Genomic DNA, 12,008 nt, shown 5'->3' on the forward strand with positions numbered 1-12,008 from the left:
TCCAGTATCCGTAGTTTCAGGTGCTGCACATCTCGTATCTCCACAGCATAGACAATTGCCTTCAGATGACCCCAAGTCATTGTTTTTCTTGTGAAATTCCCAATAAGTTTGATGTGTCACATGACCCTCTTCCTATTGAAAAAACAAAAGTTGGATTCAAAATGGCCGACTTCAAAATGGCCACCATGGTCACCACCCATGTTGAAAAGTTTCCCCCCTCACATATACTAATGTGCCACAAACAGGAAGTTAAGATCACCAACCATTCCCATTTTATTAAGGTGCATCCATATAAATGGCCCACTCTGTACTATATAGTACATAAAGGGAGAGGGGTACAAGTCACTGCATCATACATTCAGTACAAGACGTCAGTGCACATCATATATAAGATGGAATAACCATAATACTCCATACAATAGTGTACACTTGGGATGGGGAACTGATCACTCACTGTGGAGACCCTGATCCCTAACCTGTATATCCATCTATCACAGATATGTACGACCATATGCAAAGTTCTGCTTACCCATTTCTATTGCAGTAAACTCCGGCACCACCCCCGACCTCAACGCACGTTTCGCAGTCTTTTTCAAGACGTCTTATTTCGGTGACCTCTTGAAAAGGACTGCAAAACGTGCGTTGAGGTCAGGAAAGGTGCCAGAGTTTACTGCAATAGAAATGGGTAAGCAGAACTTTGCATATGGTCATACATATCTGTGATAGATGAATATACAGGTTAGGGATCAGGGTCTCCACAGTGAGTGATCAGTTCCCCATCCCAAGTGTACACTATTGTATGGAGTATTATGGTTATTCCATCTTATATATGATGTGCACTGACGTCTTGTACTGAATATATGATGCAGTGACATGTACCCCTCTCCCTTCATGCACTTTATAGTATTTGGATTGTTGCAATACAAAGACCTAAAAGCATGCGTTATACATGTTTTAATGGAATATAAATAAAGTCTTGTTTTTTATTTGCTCTAAATACATGGTTAAGCTCTTTTTCTTCTTAGTATAAATACATTATCATCATTACCTGTGAGCAGATTAAATGAATATATGTACAGTATATAACTATTAATATGTATGTAAATGGTGAAAGATAAACTAAATTTTACAGATACTCCTATGGCCCCTGCCAACATTGAACGTTGCCCACCAGAGCCAAATTGGCTAAAATCAGAGCCACAAGATATGGAGGTCCCACAGACCCTAGGAGCGATGGAATTTTTTACTTCTGATTTGTGGATTAATTCTCTGCCAAGTAAGTTAACTCTGTTATAGTATTTCTTGTTCTATATCCCTTCCTTGGTTGAACTTGATGGGCATGCATCTTTTTTCAACTGTAATAACACTTTTGTTGATGCCATCATTGTGATTTTTGTAGTTTCAATCTATTTTTGTTTTCTTTTACAGTAACAGATTTAGAAATTCAGTTTCTGTACAGAGGGAAAGAGATTGGCCAGACAACTGTCAGTAACCCCCAAGGGTGCCGATTATTCTATGGACATCTGGGTCCAATGCCCAATGAGGAAGAGCTCTTTGGCCCCATAAGTCTTGAGCAGGTTCGGTTCCCTGGTCCAGATCAAATAGTCAATGAGCGGCAGAAATTATACACAAGCCGCCTTCTAGATGTCATGGACAGAGGCCTTATATTAGAAGTGAGCGGACATGCCATCTATGCCATAAGACTATGCCAGTGTAAAGTATACTGGACAGGACCTTGTTCTCCTTCTCCAAATGCTCCGAATTTGATTGAGAGACAGAAGAGAGTGAAACTTTTCTGTTTAGAGACATTTCTAAGTGGTAAGTTTATCTAATATTTATTTATTTGTACTTTTGCCAATGAATATTAGCAATCCTGTGTGAATTCTGTTCACTTGGTGACACCCACCTATCTATTTATATATTAATTTGCCCTCAACAGAACTCATTACACATCAGAAAGGAAGTGGAACTAAGCAGCCGCCATATGAAATCTACTTGTGTTTTGGAGAGGAATGGCCTAATGGTAAACCAAAGGAGCGCAAACTTATCATTGTTAAGGTGAGTTACATTCTGCTAAACAGAGGTTTACAGAATGCCAGATTACTCTTAGTACTCCGCCACCTAGACTGGTCATGTAGTGTTTAAAATTAGGTAAACACATGTTTTAAAAGAAAGAGCATTAGGGGCTGGTAAAGTTTCTGTATGTATAAAGGTCGTGGTGAGATATGTGATCTTTTGACAATTAGGGCAAAATGTGCTCATACAGCACTGCTCCAGTTGGTTGTGTTTGCATAAAACTAAATATGTACAACTGTTCTGAGATGTCTTACATGTGTCCCAAGTATGGCCCTACTGCACTGCAGGTAACGCTCATAGGTTTTTGGGCACATATTCTGTTTACAAAGGAGTTGAGTTACCAAAACATAACAAACATATAAAAAGACAGACTTCATTTTGAAAATGTTTGACCCCTACAAATGGTTCATAGAGTTTATTAGAATGACATGTTTACAATAATATATAACATCAGCTTACATTTTGTCATTTTCACAGAAGACACAAAAGAATAAGCATATCAAGATTTTTTGTGCGGTGTCTCCTGAATACAAGTGTACCCCTTATGAAGTCATAAACTGTTGTTGGGGCATTTGGCAGGGTTTAGAAAGTTTTGGAGACCGTGTACATCTGCTGTGATCCCCCCCCCCCCCTTACATTCCACAAATAATTAATCTATGGGTATAGTTAGCACTTGTAATCTTAGGAGAGTTCTATTTTTCTTCAATTTTTGAAAAAAATGTTATTACCTTTGTAATAGCTTGTTTTTTGTGGAACAAACTGTAGTTTTTATCATTACCAATTTGGAGCAATTTGACATTTTTAGTTTTTATTGCATTATTTCTGGAGGCAAGATAAAAAATGAGGGGTTAAACTGTTTGGGCCCCTGATGCATTTTTGTCTACAATCCTGCATGAAGACATTTAACATGGATGGACCAACCAGTGATATGGCTTTAGTTTACAAGTGACAGCAGCATGACTGACCAGGCAGATCACATAACATCACATGACCAGCATTAGGAGATTTTGTATGAATAATGTATGTGTTTATATAATATATATTTTTAATTTTCACCTTTTTTTTTTTTTTTTTTAGATTATTCCAGTGGTGGCCCAGTTGATTCTTGAAATGTTTTCTGGAGATGTCACTCGCTCCTTTGAAAGTGGAAGTGTTTGCTTGCAGATTTCTGTTCCTGATATCAAAGACAACATTGTTGCCCAACTCAAACAGCTTCACCACCTCTTACAGAACCCCCAGGCTCCCAATGGCTGGCCAGTTATGCACCCAAACATGCAACAGCTAAATCTGCAGCATTTATCTTTGCAGGCACCAAATCTTCTGCCACCAAACCTTCATATTGGCCATGAACTACACACTAACTTGTAAGATCGTGCCGTGAGGACTGTTTGAGGAGAATAGGTGTACTCTGTTGTGGCATAGAGTACTGTGACTTTACTTTGTTACCTAAAAGTGTACAACCGGAGTTATTTAACCCTGGAAAAGATATAGGAGGCAGAATTTGAATGTAGCCACATTGTACCTTCTGTTTTCTTGCTCCAGAGTCCAGAGTACCACTGCTTATATTATTACATATTTAAATTATCTACATTTCAAACATTTTTTTTGTAAATATTTTCCTTCTCCCGATAATAAGCATCAGGTTATATGTATCTAATGTATATATATGCTTTTTAAATGCCTCAAGAAAGCTGGCATTTCTATGGCATATGCACCAATAATCAGTTCGCAAATTTTAGCAACCATGAAGTAGTCAGTGCTTTATTTATTATTTCAAAGGAGTTATTTTGGATAACAAATATTTTTTTACATGCCTTTTTGTGCATTAAAGACTGCATTCTCTCCTGATGCTGTCACGTCTTCTGGACTCCACTGCAGTCTTTCCCCCCCCCCCCTTTCTCCTCCTTCTCTTGATGTTTTCTCTGCCAAGCTGAGCAGGAACAAAACATCAGAAGTAGGAAGAAGAGGACCACAGGGACTGTGAGAAATGACAGCTGGGGAGTGAGGTGAGTATAATGTCTTAATTTTTTTAAAGAATATACAAAGGAAATATTTTTTGCACAACTTTAAGGTGTCTTAAGACATCATATGACTAATTTATGAAATCTGTAATAAAATAGACACTTTGTCATTGCATCACTCTTTTCAGTACATGCTTGGATAAATAGGCTTTTGCACAAAATTTACTCCCTGAAGTACTGAACTTCAACTTTCCTTTATAGTTTTATTTTGTAGAAAGGGATTTTGTATTTTTTTGCAAACTGCTTTACATGGTACATACCAAAAATAAATAATACAAAGGTATATTAAGGGACAATAATATGAACATTACATACCAATATGAATTTTACCAGATGTTCCAGACTCTCTAATGGCAAGTTTGTAATGCTTATAATTAGAGATGAGCAAATCGAAGCTGACGAACCGAATTAAGAATGTCATAAAATATTTAAATCGCAACGAATGCGAACGCGCAAATCGCTTCATTAAACTCCATTTACTGCGGTCCAGGCTCCAAGACATCTAAAATGGTGGATCCACATGTCAGTACATGGGGCAAGGAACGCTTGGAAGGCAGGAAGGCAAGGCGGGAAGGGGAGTAAACGAGATGACCCTGAATCACATACAGAATGCAGCCTATCAGTAGCCAGTCACCCCTGTGATGTCACAGCCATATATATTTGGCAGCCATTTTGTGGTTCGTCATATCATTCATTATACTGCATAGAGATAGGACAGACATCACTGTGTGTGTGTTACACAGAAAAGCTCATTCCAGCAGCATTTCACATCCTAGTCACATTAGCGTTCTGGCGGACAGAGAGCAGTGTTTTTTTTTTCACTGAAAAGGATTTTTACTGAAGCCATTAACCTCCCAATCACTTTCTTCACCATTGTATTACAGAGAGGGGCAAATAGCTGTGTGTTGCCTCATACATTTCAACAAGCTGCCTCAACTTCATAAACCTTAGCAGAGGAGGCAGGAATTTTTTTTTTCAGCACAATTCTGTGTCTTTGTTCCACAACAAATTATCTGCTGCTTATACTAGTCTGTAGACGGTATAATACCCAGAGGTCCATTCCTAATAGTTTTTGACAGAGTGCAATTTTTTGTTCAGTACACAGCTTTTTTTTGTGATGCAGCACTGTTGCGTACTGCTGGTGTTGTGCAAAAATATGTTTTTTTTAAGCGTACTGTACCGCATTTTTCTGCCATCATAAGTGCATACCACATACATACATCTAAGTAGTGTACTATTTTGTACCTGTTAATCTGTCAAGGGCCTAGATACTGTGAAAGTCCAGGCAAACATAATCACCGGCTGGTGTTTTACTAAAATACGTTTTTTTATGTGTACAGTAGCGCATTTTTCTGCTCTCATAAATGCATACCACATACCTACATCTAAGTGGTGTACTATTTTGTGCCTGTTAATCTGTCAAGGGCCTACATACTGTGAAAAGACAGCCAAAAGTAATCACCGGCTGGTGTTTTACTCAAATAACTTTTGAAGTGTACAGTAGCGCATTTTTCTGCCCTCATAAGGGAATACCACATACCTACATCTAACTAGTGTACTATTTTGTACCTGTTAATCTGTCAAGGGCCTAGATACAGTGAAAGTCCAGGCAAAAGTACTCACCGGCTGGTTTTGTACTCAGATCCTTTTTTTAGTGTACGGTAGTGCATTTGTCTGCCCTCATATGTGCATACCACATACGTACATCTAAGTAGTGTACTATTTTGTACCTGTTAATCTATCAAGGGCTTAGATACTGTGAAAGTCCAGCCAAAAGTAATCACCGGCTGGTGTTTTACTAAAATAAGTTTTTTTTAAGCGTACTGTAATGCATTTTTCTGCCCTCATAAGTGCATACCACATACCTACATCTAAGTAGTGTAATATTTTGTACCTGTTAATCTGTCAAGAGCCTAGATACTGTGAAAGTCCAGGCAAAAGTACTCACCGGCTGGTTTTGTACTCAGATCCTTTTTTAAGTGTACTGTAGCGCATTTTTCTGCCCTCATAAGTGAATACCGCATACCTACAGCTAAGTAGTGTACTATTTTTTACCTGATAATCTGTCAAGGGCCTACATACTGTGAAAGTCCAGGCAAAAGTAATCACCGGCTGGTGTTTTACGCCAATACGTTTTTTAAGCATACTGTAGTGCATTTTTCTGCCCTCTTTGTTCCACAACAAATGGTCTGATGGTTATACTAGTCTGTAGCTCTTGCACTAATCTGTGTATAACACAGTATTTAAGGTTTCCTCACTTATTGAATTATAATGCACTGAAGAATGAGTGAGGTAGTGTTAAGCTTCACTTTTTGTACACCAACGTGATGGTGTACAAAATGGTAGATGGTAAACTTATATTCATACCAGTTCAATTCAACAGCGGCTCAATTCGTATTTTCACTGATATATGTTCAGACCCAGCATCTCTATTCAGTCTTAGAACATTGAACACAGTTCATACAGCGGGGTACTAATTGCATCTCACTACTGAAGTAAAAAATACACAGTCCCATATTGCAGTATACAGTTCCCCCTAGCTGTAAATACGTTAGTGTGACCACAGGTGTGAACAAGAGTCAAAGTTCATTTCAGTGCATTGTTCATTACTGAGTAAAATAAAGGAATTGAACCTGTTGTCCTGAACTTGCTTCACTCGTTTCCCCCGGATGGATGGCAATCCTCTCGGTAGGTGAAGTATTTTATATCAGGATATCTTTGCATGCAGTGTCCATCGGTAGTGAAATAGTCTCGTATGTGCTCAGATTGGATAGAGGTGCTTGGCTTGTTGTAGATAGCACAGACAAATATTTTGTTGCAATTATGTAGACTGCATTTTCGTCTTGGTTTGCGGATTCAACACGTTTCTTGCTGTAGAAGTCATCAGGAATCTTTGGTGGTACAGCATATTAATAACTTATCTTGGCATTTTGGCTTAGATGAATAGCCTGCATACAGCTCTGATGGCAGCCGTATGCTGACTGATCGCGTGGTCTAAGATTTTAAGCACACCTCCGGTGCCTCCTCTACAGAAACGTCAGTCTGTAATTACCTACACCTGAATTTGTGTGAACAGGGAAGGTACAGTTCCTATCTGTAGGGAGTGAATCTGCTCAGTCGTATAAAATCTCTAGTATCTACTGCTGTCGCTAAGCCTCAAAATACACCTAGCGGTACAATACCGCAGATAGAGTTTCTGCCTTTCCTGTTGACCATATATAGTTAATTCTAGGTGGTGGGCTTGCAAAGTATGTTATAGTATATAACCTGTTCAGGAAATTAATGATTTCATAAAGACTTTTAAAGAGATATACACCTATTTCTTTATGTTCTTATATTTATTGCTAGATACCACAAGATTTGCATAGAAAACATGTATTGTATTTGAGGGAGATATCTGGGTGATTGAGGAAATATGCCATAACCCAGACATTCCCAGAAGTACAATCTTGTTTGGTCCTAAATGAAACTCGTATACGATATGAAATCGTTCAGACCTAGCGGTTTTACTGTTTGTAGTCTGAACGTCCATTCTGCTTCTCGTTGAAGTAGTAGACAATCCCACTTTCCCCCTCTCTGTGGGGACTTCACTTCCTCATAAATGACCCCATTATAGAAACTACACCCCTCAAAGTATTGAAAATTACATTCAGAAAGTTTGTTAACCCTTTAGCTGTTTCACAAGAATAGCAGCAAAGGGGAGGAGAAAAATCTAAATCTGCATTTTTTACACTAACATGTTCTTGTAGCCCCATTATTTTCATTTCTAAAAGTGGTATAAGGAGAAAAAGTCCCCAAAATTTGTAGCCCAATTTCTCCCGAGTACGGAAATACCTCATATGTTGACATAAAGTGCTCTGTGGGCTCACAACATGGCTCAAGAGGGAAAGAGGGATTTTTTAAAACAAATTTTGCTGTCATGGTTTTTGGGGGCCATGTTGCATTTAGGGAGCCCCCATGGTGCCAGAACAGCAAAATAACCCCCACATGGCATACTATTTTGGAAACTAAACCCCTTAAGGAACGTAACAAGGGGTATAGTGAGCCTTAACACCTCACAGATATTTGACGACTTTGCATTGAAGTTGGACGTGAAAATGGAAAATTAGATTTTTTACACTAAAATGATGGTGTTACCCCAAATTTTTATTTTTTACAAGGGGTAATAGGAGAAAATTAACCCCAAAATTTGAAACCCAATTTCTCCCGATAAAGAAAATGCCCCATATGTGGACGTTAAGTGCTCTGCTGGTGCACTACAATGCTCAGAAGAGAAGGAGCAAAATTTGGCTTTTTGAAAGAGAATTTAGCTGAAATGGTTTTTGGGGGGCATGTTGCATTTAGAAAGTCTCCAGGGTGCCAGAACAGCAAAAAAAATCCCCATGTGGCACACTATTTGAGAAACTACATCCCTTAAGGAACGTAACAAGGGGTATAAGTGAGCCTTAACACCTGACAGGTGTTTGACGACTTTGTGTTGAAGTAGGACGAGAAAAATGAAAATGTCATTTTTAACATTAAAATGATGGTGTTACCCCAAATTTTTCTTTTTCACAAGGGGTAATAGGAGAAAATGGACCGCAAAATTTGAAGCCCAATTTCTCCTGATTAAGAAAATGCCCCATATGTGGACGTTTAGTGCCCTGCTGGTGCACTACAGGTCTCAGAACAGAAGGAGCTCCATTGGACTTTTGGAGAGAAAATTTTGCTGAAATTGAAATCGGGGCCATGTGCATTTACAAGCCTCCCGTGGTGCCAGAACAGCAGAAACCCCCCACATGTAACACACTTTTGGAAACTACACCCCTTCAGGAACGTAACAAGAGTTACAGTGAGTACTTACACCTCACAGGTTTTTTTGAACAGTGGGCCGTAAAAAGGAAAAATGTGATTTTTACTCCAAATTTTTCATTTTCACATGGTTTCATAGGAGAAAATAGACCCCAAAATTTGAAGCCCAATTTCTCATGATTAACCCCTTAATGATTAGCTCCCACCATCCTTTTTTTTTTTTTGTCCCTGCCTATTGCCCATTTATCCCTAACCCCCTCCCTGCCTTTAATTTTTTTTTTTCTATGGTAGAAATGCCTTTTTGTCTGCCTGGTGTGCTCACTACCAGGCAGACTTCCCCAGCAGGCACGACATCACTGATGCCTGCTGGGGCTGACACTTCCGCCCTTAGTTCACCTATACAGGGTGCCTCCAGCTGTTTCACCACTACAACTCCCAGCTTGCCCTGATATCTATTGGCTGTCAGGGCATGCTGGGAGTTGTAGTGGTGAAACAACTGGAGGCAGCCTGTGTTGAAAACAAAAACTTTATGTCGATGGCGCTACCCCGAACCCCGCTCTCAGTCCTCCCCAAACCCTGCTCTCAGTCCCCCCGAACCTCGCTCTCAGTCCCCTCCGAACACCGCTCTCAGTCCCCCCTGAACCCCGCTCTCAGTCCCCCCGAACCCCGCTCTCAGTCCCCCCGAACCCCGCTCTCAGTCCCCCCGAACCCCGCTCTCAGTCCCCAGAACCCCACTCTCAGTCCCCCGAACCCCGCTCCCTGCTCTTAGTCCCCCGAACCCCGCTCTCATACCTTAGTGCAGGACAGCAGCAGCAGCGACGTATATGCTGGGAGGCGCAGCCGGCCGGCGTGTAAGGCCAGGGAGCCAATGCGCTCTCAGGGCTTGCTCCCGTCTGTCTGATTGACAGGCAGGGAGCGAGCGCAGGCTGAATGAATTAGGACCTATTGCCTGACCGGCATCAGTCCAAATTCAAGCGTGACGTCAAGCCAGCCTGCAGCCAGCCACTAGGAGAGAGACACCTAGTGGCTGGATTTCAAAATAAAAATTAAGTGTTTTAATTAAAAAATATAAAAATAATTAAAGTATATTTGAAATATGTTGTAGTACATCAGTACTACAACATATATAAAAAAAAAGTTCATTACAGTGCCCATTTAAGGACCCGGGGTTTTTACCATTTTTCATTCATTTTCATTTTTCCCTCCTTATCTTAAAAAAAATAATAACTCTTTCAATTTTGCACCTAAAAATCCATATGATGGCTTATTTTTTGCGCCACCAGTTCTACTTTGTAATAACATCAGTCATTTTACCCAAAAATTGTCATCTTCTGACCCCTATAACTTTTTTATTTTTCTGCATATGGGGCGGCATGATGGCAAATGTTTTTGCTCCGTGATCTGAAGTTTATAGTGGTACCATTTTTTTTATTGATCGGACTTATTGATCGCTTTTTATTCATTTTATCATGATATAAAAAGTTACCAAAAACACACTATTTTCGACTTTGGAATTTTTTTGTGCCATTGACCGTGCAGTTTAATTAATGATACATTTTTATAATTCGGACATTTCCACACGCGGCGATACCACATATGTTTATTTTTATTTATACCAGGTTTTTTTTAAATGGGAAAAGGGGAGGTTAAATGATCTTTATTCACTTTTTTTTCCACTTTTTTTTGCAGTGTTATAGCTCCCATAGGGACCTATAACACTGCACACACTGGTCTTTTACATTGTTCAATGGTTTCTCATAGGAAACCATTGATCAATGATTCTGCCGCTTGACTGCTCATGCCTGGATCTCAGGCACTGAGCAGTCATTCGGCGATTGGACAGTGAGGAGGCAGGTAGGGACCTTCCGGCTGTCCTGAAAGGGATTTTGCCGCTGCGATCCCAAACAGCCCCCTGAGCTAACCGGCATAGGTTTACTTTCACTTTAGACACAGCGTTCAACTTTGAACGCCGTGTCTAAAGGGTTAATAGCGCGCGGCACAACAATCAGTGCCCCGATCCGGGTACGCCCTGGGTCCTTAACAGGTTAAGAAAATGCCATATATGTGGATGGTAAGTGCTCTGCTGGTGCACTACAGGTCTCAGAACAGAAGGAGCGCCATTGGACTTATGGAGAGAGAATTTAGCTGAAATTGAAGTCAGGGGCCATTTGCATTTTCAAACCTCCCATGATGCCAGAACAGCATAAAAAAAACACATGTAACACCATTTTTGAAACTACACCCCTCCAGGAACGTAACAAGGGTTACAGTGAATACTTACACCTCACAGGTTTCTTGAACAGTGGGCCGTAAAAGTTTAACCAAACATTTTTTAGTTTCACAAATAGTAAGAGAAAAAAAGCTCCACAAAATTTGTAGCCATATTTCTCCAGAATAAGGATATACCCCATATATGGCGGTAAAGCACTATGCGGGTGCAAAACAGGGCTTAGGAGTGAGGCAGCACCGATGAGATTTGAGGCCTAAAGTAGTGCTTTGCACTGCAATGGTTGTGACATAAAATCTAAAAAAAAAAAAACTCCAGCAAGTGACCACAATTTTGAAACTACACCCCTCAAGGAAGGTAATAAGGGATACAGTGAGTACTTACACCTCAGAGGTTTTTTTTAACAGTGGACCATAAATTGAAAAATTCGATTTTTTGCACTAAAATGCTGGGGTTACTCAAATTTTTAGTGGAGAAATTGGGTTTCAAATTTTGGAGAGCTTTTTCCCCTGACTATGAAAATACATCCACAAATGGGGTAACGTGCTGGGCGGGCGCACAACAAGGCTCAGAAGTCATAGAGGTCTGTTTGCATTTGAGGCCTATGGCCTATCAGTAGCTGATGTTTACATACATTCAGAGGAAAATACAAAAATGAAACACCCACATGTGACACCATTACAGAAAGTACCTCCCCTGAGGAATGGGTATAGGGGTAAAGAGGACATTTTGAACGCACGGGTGTTCCCTATATTTATTTTCCAGGAATGGATGAAGTGTACTATGCGGAGGGGGGGGGTGTGAAAATTGCAATTTTTAAGGAAATCTGTCATCAGAATCACCCGCACTAAACCAGTTACACAGGCTTGTAGTGCGGGTGATCCTGATTAAAA

The 12,008-nt window shown here is 40.1% G+C and overlaps 2 protein-coding genes across 7 annotated transcripts in view; one reads left to right on the forward strand and one right to left on the reverse strand.

The window, feature by feature from the left end:
- The window catches only part of LOC130356872 (interferon regulatory factor 6-like), a 50,164-nt gene extending 46,115 nt beyond the window's left edge, over positions 1–4,049 (forward strand). For all 4 annotated transcript variants that reach the window (XM_056558946.1, XM_056558945.1, XM_056558947.1 and 1 more), the window contains exons 5-8: positions 1,133–1,276; positions 1,429–1,818; positions 1,940–2,058; positions 3,154–4,049. In XM_056558946.1, the coding sequence (XP_056414921.1) occupies positions 1,133–1,276; positions 1,429–1,818; positions 1,940–2,058; positions 3,154–3,444 (944 nt within the window). In that variant the 3' untranslated portion in view covers positions 3,445–4,049. The remainder of the gene's footprint in view (positions 1–1,132; positions 1,277–1,428; positions 1,819–1,939; positions 2,059–3,153) is intronic.
- C2H1orf74 (chromosome 2 C1orf74 homolog) overlaps positions 1–12,008 on the reverse strand; it is an 87,301-nt gene that overhangs the window by 62,501 nt on the left and 12,792 nt on the right. The window lies entirely within an intron of this gene.

The sequence above is a fragment of the Hyla sarda genome, chromosome 2, assembly GCF_029499605.1.
Source record: "Hyla sarda isolate aHylSar1 chromosome 2, aHylSar1.hap1, whole genome shotgun sequence".
NCBI lineage: Eukaryota > Metazoa > Chordata > Amphibia > Anura > Hylidae > Hyla > Hyla sarda.